This window comes from Mustela lutreola, chromosome 15 (genome assembly GCF_030435805.1).
Source record: "Mustela lutreola isolate mMusLut2 chromosome 15, mMusLut2.pri, whole genome shotgun sequence".
NCBI lineage: Eukaryota > Metazoa > Chordata > Mammalia > Carnivora > Mustelidae > Mustela > Mustela lutreola.
In genome coordinates, this window is record NC_081304.1 from 40,251,059 (window position 1) to 40,268,443 (window position 17,385).

The 17,385-nt window shown below is 46.4% G+C and overlaps 1 protein-coding gene across 2 annotated transcripts; it reads right to left on the reverse strand.

The window, feature by feature from the left end:
* Positions 1–814: 814 nt before the first annotated feature.
* Positions 815–17,289, reverse strand: RNF135 (ring finger protein 135). Of its 2 annotated transcripts, XM_059149281.1 has the most exons (5): positions 16,042–17,289; positions 9,390–9,539; positions 5,970–6,132; positions 2,465–2,554; positions 815–1,860 (listed from the first exon to the last, which is right to left on the reverse strand). In XM_059149281.1, the coding sequence occupies exons 1-5, from the start codon at positions 16,420–16,422 to the stop codon at positions 1,331–1,333; spliced, it is 1,314 nt and encodes a 437-aa protein (XP_059005264.1). In that variant the 5' UTR covers positions 16,423–17,289; the 3' UTR covers positions 815–1,330. The 2 variants fall into 2 exon arrangements, with proteins under 2 accessions (XP_059005264.1, XP_059005265.1); XM_059149282.1 differs by lacking the exon at positions 2,465–2,554.
* Positions 17,290–17,385: the final 96 nt, after the last annotated feature.

Genomic DNA, 17,385 nt, shown 5'->3' on the forward strand with positions numbered 1-17,385 from the left:
AGGGTGCATATTTAGGTGCTAAAACTCTAAAGAGATTCAAGGAAGTGATTACTGTAAAAGTCAGATTCCTTTCAGGTAGAAGCAGGGTTATAGGACTGAGATAAGGCACATGAAGGAACTTCTACCAGGGCATAGGAAGGTTTTATTTCTTGACCTGAGGGGTAGTTAATAGGGGTGTTCAAATAGGATAATTCATTATATTCCACATGTGTTTTATGGAGTTTTCTGTATCTGTTCTGTTATGTAATAAAATGGTTTGTAAAAACAGGGGAATTGAGTATGAAATGACATGCAGTGCTGGCCACACTGTGAGGGGCCCCCCATGCCCCCCCACCTCCTGGTATTCCTCCCCTTCCCTAATCCCTCCCTGTCGAGTGGGCATGAGCAGGACCTGTGGCATGTTTCTAACCAACAGAATAAGGCAAAAGCCACCGGATGTATGTGAGTATGTTTGTGTGATTACATTATACAAGACCTAATGTTCATTGGGCTAGCTGTCCGTGTGGCAGCTCACAGGGCACTGAACGCCACCAACAACCATGTGAGTTTGGAAGAAGAGCCTTCCCCACTTGAGCTACAGATGCCACCATGGCCCTGGGTCACCCCTTGACTGCAGCTGGTGAGGCTGGTCGTCAAACTGTGGCTGGTGCACAGGAACTGGGCTAATAGCCACGTGCTGTTTGAAACCACTGCATTTGTGGTAGTAGTATTCCACGGCAATGGATAACCTGCCCCCATGTTGGGGGGTTGGTCCCTAAAACCACTCCCAGGTTCAGCAATTCCCTAGAAGGACCCAAAGAGCTCAACAAAGCCATTGTAGTTTTGGCTACAGTTTATTACAGTAAAAGGATACAGATTAAAATCAGCGGGAGAAAAAGGCACATGGGACACCGGCCAAGAGACACCTACTCTCCTTCCCGGTGGAGTCACAAGGACAATGTGAATTCTCCTAGTGACAATGTGTGACAGTGTACAAGGGAACTCCCAACCAGGGAAGATCCCCCCAGCCTTGGTGCCCAAGGCTTTTCCCAGGGGTCGGTCACAGGGGCAGGCCTTAGTCTCCAGCCCCTCCAGAGGTCAAGCTGATACCTCCTGGCCCAAGGCCACGGGTAAACAAAAACACTTTTATCAGCCAGGATACCCCAAGGGCTTAGGGGTTGCCTCCCAGGAGCCAGTCAAGGGCCCATGCTCTCCCAGGAATGTGCAGTCTGCCCATCCCAGGCCTGCAATTAGCCATTTGCTGCACACCCATTAATTCCAGAAATGGGACTGTTGTCAAGGGCCTGGTTTGAAAGGCCAGGACCACCAGGTTCTGACATCCAGGGAAACTTTACACATTTACTGGCCTTATAGTCAGAGAGTTTCCAGGATTTAAGCCATAGAGCCAAAAGGCGGGGTGCAGAGGAGAGGAGGCTGGGACCGGGCACTCATATATAAGCTTCTCCTGATTAGCCACTGAATAGAAGGCAAGTTTCTCCTCCTCCAGGTCCAGCCAGACGCCCACCACCATAGGTCTGTCTGAGCCGAGGACAGTCTCCTCAACCATGTGCCATGCAGAGAGCTGGCCCGTCCCCTTCCACTCTATACAGCAGGAGTCGCTGGTCCTTCCCAGGATCTGGGTACGCTTCATCCCCCAGGAAGCCACCCCAACTGCCCAGTGGCTGCAACGCTGAGTGTCCACTTCCCAGTACTGTCGCCCAGAAGAAAAGGCCTGGGAGCATAAGGCCTGGCAGGTCACAAACCTCTCATGACTCCAGAGATGGGTCTGTGGGCAGTGAGACACAGTCACCGCCAGGCCATCCTTGGACACCTTTAAGCTGCAGGAGTGGCTGCGAAGGTCAAAGGTCAGACTGATGGCCCCTGAGGGAAAGAACAAGGATGGGACGGGCTCGCTTTAAAAGTAAAAAGCAGCTTTGGGCTTTTGGGGGTTTTTTTGTTTTGTTTTTAAAGATTTTATTTATTTATTTGAGAGACAGCCAGAGTAGGAGCAGGGGGAGAGGTAAGGGGAGGGGAGAGGTACAGAGGGAGGCAGACTCCCCTCTGTATAGGGACCTTGATGTAGGGGCTCCATCCCAGAACCCTGGGATCCTGACCTGAGTTGAAAGCAGTCACTTAGTTGACTGAGCCACCCAGGCACTCCACAAAAAGGCAGCTTTGTACCTTTGGGTGTGATAAAGTTTTACTCACACTGGCATTAAAACTGGCAGGTCCACTTGCAGTTTTCCGTACACAGCCCTGGTGCTGTTCTCATCACGATACCCTTTTTCCATCTTAAGATTTACTTCCCCATTAGGCCTCTTTCAGGAAGCTGTCTCGGAATCCCACTCAGCTTAGCCTGGAATTTGGGAGTCTTCGATTCCCTTTGTCTTGGTAATCAGATCCCCTCAGGAGCCAAGGAACAGACCCAGCAGCAGGGAGGGGGACTGGCAGGCCCAGCCTAAGTGTCCGCAGCCCACATACTTACACCGAGCAAACCTGGAGGCCCTCTCAGGAGCTGGGTGGCTCTGGCCAGGCAGCGGGCATGAAGCAGAATGGGGAGCTTCCTGGAGTTCCACTAAGTGTTTCAGAAAATCGGGAAGGGGAAAAAGTGGCATCAAAAGAACAAATAAATAAATAAATAAACAAACAAAAAGCAAATACAAGGGTACCCGAACGTCATGGTCAGGGAACACGGCTTGTCTGCTTCATCAAATTTCCTCACACATTTTTTTAGGGGCAGACTTTGATCAGGCACAACTCCCTTCTCAGGTAAGTGCAGACTCATGTTCTCACCATACTTTTTTTTTTTTAACTGCCTGTTTCCCCCCGGAAGCTCTAACCTCCTTGCCGGTAGAGACCTTGCTCATATTTATGTTCTAAGCACTCAGCAGAGTGCCAGCTACATAGGAAGTAAGTGTGAGGTGCCTATCTATCAAATAAATTACAGTTCCAGGGGATCACAGCACCCTAACACCCAGAATACCCACGACCACCGCCGTGCCCCCTCCATCAGTGCTTTAATTAAACTGTTAGCTTCCATAAGTAAATTCTGAATGGGCACTCAAGAAACTAATACAAACGGTTAACTGAGACAGGGCAATAGGAAAATGGGACAAGGGTGGGAAAGAGACCTTCACTGTATGCTTTTATATTGTTTTGATTTCTGAATTTAAATTTTCTTTTTTTTTTTTTAAGATTTTATTTATTTATTTGTGTGAGAGAGAGAAAGACAAGAGCATGTGTACAAGCAGGGTGTGGGGCAGGCAGAGGGAGAAGCAGGCTTCCTGCTGAGCGAGGAGTCCAATGAGGGACCAGATCCTAGGTCCCTGGGATCATGACCTGAGCCGAAGGCAGCTGCTTAACCAACTGAGCCACCCAGCCGCCCCTGAATTTTAAAATTTAAAATTTAACCCCAAAATCTAAAAATAATTTATTTATTTACTTAAAGATTTTATTTTTTTTTTCAAGATTTTTTATTTATTTATTCAACATACAGAGATCACAAGTAGGTAGAGAGAGAGAAGAGGAAACAGGATCCCCACAGAGCAGAGAGCCCAATGCAGGGCTTGATCCCAGGACCCCGGGATCATGACCTGAGCCAAAGGCAGAGGCTTTAACCCACTTGAGCCACCCAGGTGCCCCTTAAAGATTTTATTTCTTAGTACTCTCTGCACCCAATGTGGAGCTTATACTCACAACCCTGGGATCAAGAGTGGCATTCTCTACTGACTGAGCCAGCCAGGTGCCCCTAAATATTGATTTTAAATTTGTTTAAGCAACTAAGATCACTAAGGAACCCAGTCTAAATTTAGGGGCGCACAGAAGCCAAGAGGGCATGTATTTCTCAGGTTTTGGAACAACTAATAAACTGTGCTCTAACTTGATTCCTTGAGACTTTTCCCAAGAGATAATGTTTCTCCACCTAAATAAAAAATAACTTTTTAAGCAGAGCAACATCATTTAAACATAAAAATAGTTATAAGCAATATGTCTCTAAAGTATATAAAGCTGGCAGTGGCGAGAGGTGGAGGCAGAAAGGAGGGAGCCCAGAGCTTGTATCTGAGGGTCAGGTGTGAAGAGGGTTATAATACAGAACCTCGGAAGTCAGAACAGAGAGGTTTTTCTCTGCGTTGTTACTGTTACTATTAGCATGCCCACCAGAGATGACATTTTAACAGAACTTATCAAGGACAATTTACAAAGTAACATGCTTTGTATACAAAGACATTTAATAGTTAAACATAAAAAGCAGGGCGCCTGGGTGGCTCAGTGGGTTAAGCCGCTGCCTTTGGCTCAGGTCATGATCTCGGGGTCCTGGGATCAAGTCCCACATCGGGCTCTCTGCTCAGCAGGGAGCCTGCTTCCCTCTATCTCCCTCTCTGCCTGCCTCTCCGTCTGCTTGTGATCTCTCTCTGTCAAATAAATAAATAAAACTTTAAAAACAATATATATTTAAACATAAAAAGCAGTCTGTTTCTGAATCTTCTTAGAGCAGCAAAATCAGGTCTATGTTCTGGATATAGAGGTCTGAGGAAAATGAGTTTCTACCTTTAAAAAGCCTAGGTGACATCATACCTCTAGCCATATTCAAAACATATATCGAGGCGCAAAAACACCTCCACCCACCCCGTCCTCATTAACAATAGCATAGGGATAACACAGCTGGGCTCTGGGATCCTATCCCCCAAATTAAAAGCCATTCTAAAAATAACAAGTCAGGAAATGACAGGTGTTGGAAAGGATGCAGAGAAAAGGGAACCCTCCTACACTGTTGATGGGAATGCAAGCTGGTGCAGCCACTCTGGAAAACAGTATGGACGTTCCTCAAAAAGTTGAAAATAGAGCTATCCTACAACCCAGCAGTCGCACTGCTGCCTATTTACCCTAAAGATGCAAGTGTAGGGATCCGAAGGGGCATATGCACCCAAATGTTTATAGCAGCAAAGTCCACAACAGCCAAACTATGGAAAGAACCTAGATGTCCATCAACGAATGAATAGATAAAGAAGATGCGGTATAGGGGCGCCTGGGTGGCTCAGTGGGTTAAGCCGCTGCCTTCGGCTCAGGTCATGATCTCAGGGTCCTGGGATCGAGTCCCGCATCGGGCTCTCTGCTCAGCAGGGAGCCTGCTTCCTCCTCTCTCTCTCTCTCTGCCTGCCTCTCTGCCTTCTTGTGATCTCTCTCTGTCAAATAAATAAATAAAATCTTAAAAAAAAAAAAAAAGAAGATGCGGTATATATATATATATATATAATATAATATATATATATATATATATATATATATATATATATATACAATGGAATACTATGCAGCCATCAAGAACCCTCGAAATCTTGCCATCTGCAATAACATGGTTGGAACTAGAGGGTATTATGCTAAGTGAAATAAGTCAACCAGAGAAAGACAATTATCGATCTCTCTGATATGAGGAATTTGAGAGACAAGGTGGGGGGTTGTGGTGGGGAGGGAGGGAAAAAAATGAACCAAGATGGATCAGGAGGGGGACAAACTATAAGAGACTCTTAATCTCAGGAAACAAACTGAGGGTTGCTGGGGGTTGGGGGGCAGGGTTAGGATGGCTGGGTTATGAACATTGGGGAGGGTATGTGCTATGGTGAGTGCTGTGAATTGTATAAGACTGATGATTCACAGACCTGTACCCCTGGGGCAAATAATACATTATAAGCTAATTAAAAAAAAAACAAACCCACAAAGCCATTTGTCATTGTTTTGGTCATTTCCTCCAACTTCCATACTTAATCCTTTCTTTTTTTTTTAAGACTTTTTTTTTTATTTATTTGAGAGAATGAGAGAGAGAAGAAGAGAAGGCGGGTAGGGTCAGAGGGAGAAGCAGACTCCCTGTTGAACAGGGAGCCCGATGCACTACTCGATCCTAGGACTCCAGGATCATGGCCTGAGCTGAAGACAGTTGCTTTACCAACTGAGCCACCCAGGTGCCCCAATCCTCTTTCACCCAGTAAACTCACCCTGCATCTGTTCTTCGAGGGGCTCTTTCCATGTGAGGTTTTCCCGTAATTTTTTCTGGATTTCTTCTAGGTCATGCAGAATGTCTCTTGTTTTTCTCTCAGGTGTATTGGAAGTCATTGGTTTTGAAGAAGCCAAGGAAAGGTCCATCTCACCAGAAGAAGACTATTGATCGATCATTAAAAACAAATTAAATAATTAGTCTCCTAAGTTGTGCATCAAATAATATATTCTAATTATGCCATCTATAATTTTCTACTTCCTCACAGATTTTTAAAAACATAATTAGGCCCTCAAACTATATGCCTTGAAAGCAATTTGGAAGAACACATCATGCAGAAAAAATATTAAAGGGGTTGTAATTTCTGCATGGTAGGGTTACGGAAGATGTTCCTTTGTTTTCTTTGAACTGCTATGCATTTTCTAGTATTTTCTATAATGAATATAGATTTCTTAGGTAATATCCAAAAAAGTAGTAAAATTTGCAAGCCCATCCTTTAGGGGCTTTACAGAATAAATAATACAGAGAGTCACTAAGATCAGCTATAGAGGCCAAAATAATCTTCCCCAGAAGGTTATCATTCTATTACCTCTCCTCTCAAGAGCCCGCATAGATATCCAGCTGGGCATCCAGGCTCTCCCAGCTCTCTGGGGCTGCCAACACATGCTCCCTGACTTTCTTTAACCCCGGGTCCTGTTATTCCCCAACAGAGCCTCTTATCTGCTCCCACCTTGCCACTTTTGGTCCCTGACATTCTTTCCCAACTCTGCATACTCAATTTTCCACTCTTCTTACCAAGAGTAAAGTAGCAGGCATCACAGATAGAGGACTTCCTGTGGCTTACGTTTTTTTTTTTTTTTTTTTAAGATTTTATTTATTGGGGCGCCTGGGTGGCTCAGTGGGTTAAGCCGCTGCCTTCGGCTCAGGTCATGATCTCAGGGTCCTGGGATCGAGTCCCGCATCGGGCTCTCTGCTCAGCAGGGAGCCTGCTTCCCTCTCTCTCTCTCTCTCTGCCTGCCTCTCCATCTACTTGTGATTTCTCTCTGTCAAATAAATAAATAAAATCTTTAAAAAAAAAAAAAAAAAAAAAAAAAAAAAAAAAAAGATTTTATTTATTTATTTGACAGAGAGAGAGATCACAAGTAGGCAGAGAGGCAGGCAGAGAGACAGGGGAAGCAGGCTCTCCACTGAGCAGAGAGCCCAATACGGGGCTCGATCCATCCCAGGACCCTGGGATCATGACCTGAACCGAAGGCAGAGGCTTTAACCCACTGAGCCACCCAGCACCCCCCCCCCCCCCGTGGCTTACTTCTAATTTGTATAACAACCTTCCCAGGTAAGTTGGTTATCCCCCTCTTGCAAAAGAAGTTAGAGCTCAGAAGAGTGAACTAAATCCCTACAGTGAATTTTACCATCCTGCATTTTCCCACCACTTGAGCATTTATTACCAGAGCTGTTTTAGTCCTCACATCAGACGAATGCAACGTCAAGTGTGAGAGTCAGACTTTCAGGCTTTCCTCCCCTCAACACCCTGCAGCCCTTGAAGACTCCTGGGTATTTGCTGAGCACTTACTATGTGGCAAGGCCCTTTCAAGGCCTGGAGATACAAGAGTGAACAAAAGAATGAAAGTCATCAAGGTCTCTACCCTAATGAAGGTTACAGTCCCAGGCAGGGGAAGAGGGAAAACAGATATGAATAAATGATAGCGCCCGTCCTTATCAAGTTGCAAGCTGTGGTAACTGCTGCAGGTGGAATCGTAAGAGCCTCTAATAGCAGGACTTGTTCGAGGAAATCAGTGAAGGTTTCTCCAGGAAAGTGATGATCCAGCTGGGGTCTGAAGGATGACCAGGGGTTATCTCGGTGACAGGGTGAAAGAAGAATATTCCTCGGAGTGCACCCCGTGGTGGGAAAAAACATGACATCCTAGAGGGACTGATAGGGGCCAGAGTGGCTGTGGCTTGAAGGGGGGCGGGCAGACAGGGAGGGAGTCCTGCAGGGCCCTGTAGGATTTGGGCCTTAATCCCACACAAGCGGATGTCACTGGAGATGTTGTAAATCAGATTTATGTTTGAGACGGTCACTCTGACAACCATGAGGAGAGCAGACCAGTGGGAACAGAGTGGAGTAATTAATTATTGCAGCAATCCAGGCAAGAAATGATCAGAGGCTTGGGACGCCTGAGTGGCTCCGTCATTTCAGCGGCTGCCTTCCGCTCAGGTCATGGTCTCAGGGTCCTGGGATGGAGCGCTGCCTCCTCGGGCGTCCTGCTCTGTGGGGGGCCTGCTTCTCCCTCTGCCTCTGCTCCTCCCACCCATGGCTTGTGTTCTCTCTCTTACGCACTCTCTCTCTCAAATAAGTAAATAAAATCTTAAAAAAAAAAATGATCAGAGGCTTGGATCAGAGACATCTCCAAGGATCTCAAGAGTAGTAATAGGTTCTGGGGATGTTTAGGCCGGTGAGGGAGGGGGTGACATGATTCCCAGGTTATGCCCTTAGAAGGATCACAGGGCTAGCCACAGGAACTCCCAGAGGAGAAACAGTATGGGAAATGCCTTTGAGAAAGCAAGAAGGACAGGCGCCTGGATAGCTCAAGTGGGTTAAGCTGCTGCCTTTGGTCCAGGTCATGATCTCAGGGTCCTGGGATCGAGTCCCACATTGGGCTCTCTGCTCAGCAGGGGGCCTGCTTCCCTCTCTCTCTCTCTGCCTGCCTTTCTGCCTACTTGTGATGTCTCTCTGTCAAATAAATAAATAAAATCTTTAAAAAAAAAAAGAAAAGAAAAGAAAGAAAGAAAGAGGGAAAGGTGAGAAGGAAGACAGCAGACCACAGCTCAGAGAGGGGTCCAGGCTGGAGCTGTGCTCGCGGATGGGGTGGTAATTAAAGCCATGGTATGGGGAAAACCACTCAGCGGGAAAGAGACAGGGACGTACCCCTCAGCCTTGAGGGATTTAGGCATTTTGTTGCTGAGGAGAGGAAAAGAGAGTGAGCCTGCAAGACAGGTGGGAAAGGAGCAGCCAGAGAAAGAGGGGAAGGTCAGAAGACTCCTGGTCCTAGAAGCTAAAGGAAAAGAAAGCTTCAGGAATGAGGGTGTGGTCAAAGGCTGAGGAAAGGTGGAGACTAGACTGTCTGCAGGATTTGCATAGACGTCCCTGGGGAATCTCAGAGCTGGTTAGAGGCAAAGATAAGGATGGAAACCTGCCCCCCCCCCCCCCGGACGCTCCCCTACCTCACCTCAAGCATCGCACTTCCGGTCATCCATGTGGGACAGTAAGAAAATGGTAAAAGATGAAGACTTACTGCATCCCTCAACTCCCAACATATTTCCTCGGCTCCAGCCAGAAGCTGCCCCTAGCTAGCCCCGTCCCCGGCACACGCTTTCCCGCTTTCCCGCTTTCCCGCTTTCCCCTCGGGGCTGAGCCTACCATGCTCGTGCTCAGGGTGCTCCTGTCATTGTCTGGTCCGGATTCAGGGACGTCCCTTTGACTCTGAAGACTCTTGACAATGTCTACGAGCTCTTCTGCCAACTCTGCCAGCTCACACACAACTTCTATAATTCTCTTCTGTGCCGCAGCCTTTAAAAGAAGAAAGCAGAACCCAGAGCTAGACCTAGGACCCAGCTCTCGACTGAAGGGGCTCTCAACACTGCATAAAGGAAGCAGGCAACAGGGTCACAAAAATGTCCAAGGGACAAGGAGGTAGATGTCTCAGAGCTTTTGCATGCCTGATGACTGTCCGGTAGCTTTAACAGGGAACCAGAGCCCATCCCCAGCCTAGGGGGCAGTGGGTGAAAACGAAGCCTAAAAGCCTAAAGAAACCTGTGGGCTCATTCTGAACAGAAGTCAGAGCAGAGATGCTGACCAGGGGGGGTATGCATCAGGAGTCCCACGGTCATCCTCCGACTGAGCCAGCCAGGCGCCCCTACATCTTGCCCATTTATTTATTTATTTATTTATTTATTTATTTTTAAAGATTTTTATTTATTTATTTGACAGAGAGAAATCACAAGTAGATGGAGAGGCAGGCAGAGAGAGAGAGAGAGGAAAGCAGGCTCTCTGCTGAGCAGAGAGCCCGATGTGGGACTCGATCCCAGGACTCTGAGATCATGACCTGAGCCGAAGGCAGCGGCTTAACCCACTGAGCCACCCAGGCACCCCCATCTTGCCCATTTAAAGGGACCCTCAGACTAGGGAGCTACACAATCCCACTTAAAGACCTTGATCTGCTCAGCTGCCTGGCTGGGAGTGGAAGTTCTGCAGCCAACATTCTGGCAACAACTTCCAGACCTGGTGGCACTCATCAGAGGAAGGTGGGGCCCAGACTTCAATGGTGAACACTGCACTCCCTCCAAAAGGGGTTCTATACAGAGTCACAGAAATACAACGTGTTCATCAACCAACTGTCAATAAACCAGAGTTTTTATAACTTTGTTTTGACATTTTCCATTTTTAAAATCATATTAGGACCTCAAAAACTGGAATTGACCCAGGACCTTCTGTATCTCTAAGAAGTCTGATGTCCCTCAAAGCAGCATGTGTTCTGGAAGCCATAATTGGGCTACTTTAGAGAGGGAGGTAGCTGACCACTGGTAACAACATTTGCTCTTAAATTTCCAGGCCCCACTCCTAAATATTAGGTGACTGGAACTGAAGAAAGGAGCCCTTATCCTAGCACTGGGGCAAATTAAAAACTTAAAAGAATAAGTACATTGTTTTTTCTATTCATTAAAGGAATGCACACATCGCAGTGAGTTTATATCAGAGACATCTCCAAGGAGCTCAAGAGTAGTAAATAGGTTCTGGGGATGTTTAGGCCAGTGCGAAGCATGAGGGGCACATGTGTGGCTTAACCAACTGTTAAGCATCTGATTTCAGCTCAGGTCATGATGCCTGGGTTCTGGGATAGAGCCCCGCGTCGGACTCCCCGCTGAGTGGTGGGGGGACCTGCTTGTCCCTCTCCCTCTGCTCCTCCCCCTGCTCATTCTCTCTCTCTCAAATAAATAAATAAACTCTAAAAGAAACTGCAGAGCATGAGAAAGAGGAAATGTTTTAAATCATCCAATATCCTGCCATCTAAAAACAATCATTTTTACTTAATAGCCAATGGGAAGTATATGCAGTCACCATAAGCAACATTAGTGAAGAGTTTTAAAGACCTGAGGGACGATGTTGTATTTATAATAAAAAAGAAGAAAACAATTTTAATCATTATCATAAAAAAATGGAAGTAACCGATATGTCCCATCAGAAGGTGAATGGATAGATTGTGGTACATTTGGGTAATGGAATATTTTTCAGAAATAAACCATAATTTTGTTTAGTCAAAGAACACTACCCAGAAAGTCCAGAAATTGTATGATTCTAACTATATGACATTCTGGGGGAAAAAAAACAAAACAAAACTAAAGAGACAGTAAAAAGATCAGCAGTTGCCAGGGGTGGGGATGAAGGTACAAAGAGGTGGACCACAGGGGATTTTCAGGGCAGTAAAACTGTATGACACCATAACTGTAGCTGCATGAGATCATGCGTTTGTCAAAACCTATAGAACTGTAGAGGAGGGGCGCAGGTTCCCCACAGAGCAGAGAGCCCGATGTGGGGCTCGATCCCAGAATCCTGGGATCATGACCTGAGCCGGAGGCAGAGGCTTCAACCCACTGAGCCACCCAGGCACCCCCATTATATGTTAATTTTAAAAGGAAGAAGAAATGGGGGGAAAAAGAGAGAGAGGAGACATGAATAACTAAAATCAGAAAGAAAGTAAACTGGAGACATCACACCTGACCTCACAGAATAAAATTTAAAAGACTATTATGAACTTTGTATGCCAACACATTAGATAACTTACCTGAAATGGATAAATTCCTAGAAACACAAATTAATGACTAAACTGACTCAAAAAAAAAAAAAATAGAGAATCACAACAGAGGTATAACAAATAAAGAGACTGAATCAGTAACCAAAACCCCAACAAAGAAAATTCCGGGACCAGATGGCTTCACTGGTGAATTCTACCAAATACTTAGAGAAGAATTAACACCAATCCTTCTCAAACTCTTCCATATCATTGAAGAGGATGGAACCCTTCCTAACTCCTCAGTGAAGCCAGCATTACCCTGATGCCAACGCTAGATAAACACATCACAAGAAAATTTACAGACACTTTGGAGGGGTTAGGGGTGGGGGATGGGTGAGCCTGGTGGTGGGTATAAAGGAGGTCATGTACTGCTTGGAGCACCGGGTGTGGTGCATAAACAATGAATCTTTGAACACTGAAAAAATAAAAGAAAATTTTTAAAAAAGGAAAATTACAGACCGATATCCCTTATGAATATTGATATAGAAATCCTTAACAAGGGACACCTGGGTGGCTCAGTGGGTTGAAGCCTCTGCCTTCAGCTCAGGTCATGATCCCAGGGTCCTGGGATCGAGCCCCGCATCGGGCTCTCTGCTCAGCAGGGAGCCTGCTTCCTCCTCTCTCTCTGCCTGCCTCTCTGCCTCCTTGTGATTTCTGTCAAATAAATAAATAAATCTTTTAAAAAAAAAAATAAAGAAAGAAATGCTTAACAAAATACTAGCAAACTAAACCCAACAGCATATTAAACGGATAACTCAGCATGACGAAGTGGAATTTATCCCAAGAATGGAAGGTGGTTCAATTTAAGAAAAAACAACCAATCTGATACACCATAATAACAGAATGAAGGAAACACACACACACATACACATACAATCATTTCAATTGATGCAGAAAAGGCATTTGACAAGATCTTACACCTTCCATGATAAACAACAACAACACACACACACTCAGAAAACCAGGAATAGAAAGGAACTTCCTCAATACAATGAAGGGAATTTATGAAAAACCCACAATTAACATCATACTTAATGGTGAAAGACTGAAAGCTTTCTGCCTAAGATAGGGAACAAAACAAGCATACCTGATGGGTATTTACCCCAAAATAATGCTGCTACCCAAAATAATTCTGCTACCCAACATTGTACTGGAAATTTTAGCCAGATTAATTAAACAAGAAATAAAAGGCATCCCAATTGAAAAAGAAGTAAGATGATCTCTATTCCCATAGGACATGACCTTATAAATAAAATGCTAAAGAATCCACAAGAAAGCTACTAGAGCAAGTAAATGAATTCAGCAAAGTTGAAGGGCACTAGATCAGCACCCAAAAGGAAGTGTGTTTTTATACACCTGCAGTGAACTATCCAAAAAGGAAATTAAGGAAGCAATTCCATTTTTAGCAGCACCTAAACGAGTAAAATGTCTAGGAATAAATTAAACCAAGGAGATGAAAGGACTTTTATTTTTGGAACCTACAGAAACTTTTTGGAACTAAAAGAAAGTTAAAAAGACCTAAATACATGCAAAGATATTTGACGTTTTGGGGAAGAAGACTTAATATTGTTAAAGATGCCATACCCAAGATGACCTACACATTCAATGAAATCCCTCTCAAAATTCCAACAGCCTTCTTTGCAGAATGGTAACATCATCTTCAAATTCATATGGAATTGCAGGGGCTGTGAAGAGCCAAAACAATCTTTTTTTTTTTTTTTTTTAAAGATTTTATTTATTTATTTGAGAGAGAGACAGTGAGAGAGAGCATGAGCGAGGAGAAGGTCAGAGGGAGAAGCAGACTCTTCATGGAGCTGGGAGACTGATGCGGGACTCGATCCCGAGACTCCCGGATCATGACCTGAGCCGAAGGCAGTCATCCAACCAACTGAGCCACCCAGGAGTCCCGAGCCAAAAGAATCTTGAAAAAGAAGAACACAATCAGATAGTCTCAGAGTTTCTGATTTCAAAATTTACTATGAAGCTAGAGTAATCAAAACAATGTGGGACTAACCTAAGGATAAACCAAAAAACCAAAGGAATAGAATTAGGAGTCCAGAAATATGCCTATTCATCTATAGCCAACCAACTTTTTTTTTTTTTTTTTTTTTTAAAGGCAGAGATCACAAGTAGGCAGAGAGGCAGGCAGAGAGAGAGAGAGAGAGGGAGAAAGCAAGCTTCCTGCTGAGCAGAGAGCCCGATGCAGGGCTAGATCCCAGGACCCTGAGACCATGACCTAAGCCGAAGGCAGAGGCTTAACCCACTGAGTCACCCAGGTGCCCTGCCGACTGACTTTTTATAAGGATGCCGAATCCACACACTGGAGAAGAACAGTCTCTTCAACAAACGGAGCTGCGACAGCTAGATTTCCACATGCAAAGAGTAAAGTTGTACCCCTACCTCATGCCATATCGAAACATTAACCCAAAATAAATCACCAACCTAAATATAAGACTTATTATTTTTTTTTAAAGATTTTTTTATTTATTTGACAGAGATCACAAGTAGGCAGAGAGGCAGGCAGAGAGAGAGGAGGAAGCAGGCTCCCCGCTAAGCAGAGAGCCTGATGCGGAGCTTGATCCCAGGACCCTGGGATCATGACCTGAGCCTAAGGCAGAGGCTTTAACCCACTGAGCCACCCAGGCGCCCCTACCATAAAACTCTTAAGTCAAAATATGGGGGAAAATCTTCATGATCTCAGAATTCGGCACTGGATTTAGGTATGACGCCAGAAGCAAGAGAAATAAAAGAAGGAACAGATAAACGGGACATCAGCAGAGCTTAAAATTATTAGGCATCAAAGGACACCGAAGTAAAAGATAACCCATAAGTAAAAGGCAACCCATAAGATGGGGGAATATATTTGCAAGCCATATATCTGATAAGGGTTTAGTATCCATAATTCATAAAGAGTTCCTAAAACTCAACAAGAAAGGGCAGCTGGGTGGCTCAGTCAGTTAAGTAGTGCCCTGGGCTCAGGTCCTGATCCCAGGGTCCTGGAATCCAGTCCCCACATTAGGCTCTGCAGGGAGTTTACTTCTCCCTCTGCCCCTCCTCCCATTCATTCCCTCAATCTCTATCTCAAATAAATAAATAAAATGTTTTAAAAAAAATCTCAACAAGAAAAAGACAACCCCATTTTTAAAAATAGTCAAAGGACCTGAATAAACATTTCTCTCACGAATATATAAAAATGAGCAATTAGCACACGAAAAGGTAGTCAACACCACCAATCCTCAGGGAAATGCAGATCAAAACCTCAGTCGCAAAGCACTTCACTCCTAATAGAAAGGCTCTCCTAAAAAACAAAGGGGGGGGATCAAAATAACATGAATAGTTAAGTATTGGCAAGGATGTGGAAAAATCAGCATCTCCAATTCTGCTGGTGGAAATGTAAAATGTCTTAGACGCTGTGGAAAATGGTTTAGCTGTGTTCCACAGTATGCTGAACATAGAACTCCTATACCACTCACCGAGTCCACTCCTAGGTTATTTCTCCAAAAGGACTGAAAAGGACTTGGTTACTTGCACACCAATGTTCACTGCATCGCTCACAGTCACCGGAAGGCGGAAACAATCCGAATGCCCACCAGTGTATGAATAAACCAAATATGGTACATCCATACAATGGGAGAGTATTCAGCCACAAAAGGGAATAAAATTCGGGTGCATGCTACAACATGAATGAATCCTGAAAACATTACGGTAAGTGGAAGAAGGCAGACACAAAGGGACAGATATTATAGGATTCCAATTATACGAAATATCTAGAGTAGGCAAATCAGGGAGACAGAAAACGGACTGGAGGTTACCAGGGGCTGCAGGGAGTTGGAATGAGGAGTTACTGCTTCATCGGTGCAGAGTGAGAGCTGCACATCACTGAGAATATAACGAATGGCACTAAACTGTACACATAAAAACGGCTCAAATGGCTAATTTTGTGCTCTGTCTTACCCCAGTGTAAGAACGTTCAAAGAGACAGCAGTAAGTCTGGAAAGGCGTGGGAACGGGCCAAGGATCAGCCAGGCTGGTGGGATGTCAGGAAACTGGGGTTTCCCGCCCCCCCTTCATACTTGGGCCAACTCTCCCAAGAGCTGGAGTGCACAGAGGGACGGCGGCCCCGCGACACAGCACGCCAGCCGGGCCAAAGGGGCAGAGTCGGGACCGCGCGCCCGAGCGGGGCGCGGTGGAGCGCGAGGGCAGCGCGCAGTACCTCCCTACCGGCAGCTGGGCGGTGCCACGCGGGGTCGCAGGCGCAGGCGCGAGGCCAAGGGCGCGTCCCTGGGCGGGGCCGGGGGCGGGGCCGAGGTCAGGGCCCGCCCCCAGCTCGCGCAGCGCTCGGCTGTACTTGTCCACCAGCTCCTGCAGCAACGTGTTCTTCCGCAGGTGCAGCGGCGCCGGGGTGCTCTCCCGGCAGGTGGGGCAGGAGCGCGGGGGACTGGCGCTGCCCGCGGCCCACAAGCCCTTCAGGCAGTCGCGGCAGAAGCTGTGGCCGCAGGGCAGCGTGGCGGGCTTGGTAAGCAGCCCTTGACAGATGATGCAGCCCAGGTCGTCCTCGGCCAGCCACACGGGGACGGCCAGGCCGGGGTCCACACCCGCCATAGTGGCCCGGCCGCGCCGCCCGACGCCGGGACGCGGAAGTCAGGGCCTCGTCGGGGACCGCCCGCCAGCCGCGACGTCTCCTCGGCTCCTCCCTCGGCCTTCCTCTCCCCGCCTTGGCCCACCCTTCCTGTCTCGGGTTCCTGATGAGCAGACTTTGAGTCTCCCCGGGCCTGGCGCGGGACACGGCCTCCTGCACAGAGGATGAGCTCGCCCCCAAACGCTAGGAACCCGTTGATGTCCCAAAGACCCTTTAGCTTGATGCCCTCCCTCCCGGGCCAGACACACATTCACCCCGGCCCATTAAAACGGAACCCCGACAGCCCTTGAGAGCAGAAGAAAGAGGGGGTTCGGTTCAAGAGCTTTTTCATGAGAAGGCGCCCACTAGATGTCATCCAGCACTCCAAAAAGTGGAAAAGGGTTAGAGAACACCCGGTGCACTTAGCTCTTTAAAAATACCGGCGCTGGGGGCTTCACTCCCAGAGAATCTGATTTCGTCGTCCGGGGTTGGGAGCCCGGCGCCGAGATTCGTAAAAACCTCCCCCGAGGATTCTAACGCGCAGCCAACGTTGAGTGTCCCCTGGACTTTTCAAACCGCTGTTACAAGGCAGAACTGTGCCCCTGTCCTCTTACTGCTCTCTGCTGGCTAAAAGCACATTACCCAAGAAGCATCCGGACAAAAATACTAGAAAGTCTTGTTTTCTTGAGGTAGCGGGCCTTGGTTGGGCTCCCTCGCTTCCTGCTCTCCTGTTTCTCCAGTCCCAAGCTCATGACAGCAGGAAAACGCTGGCGCTGGAAGAGCACCACATCCTCCCCGGAGGGAACTTTCAGGTTTACACGGCAGTAATTGAGAGGCAGAGACCAGAATCCCCATCTCTCTGCTCAGCTGAAATGAACTAACGGTAGATAAATAAATAAACAAATAAATATTTTAAAACGTATTACTAGCAGTCAATCAAAACAAAT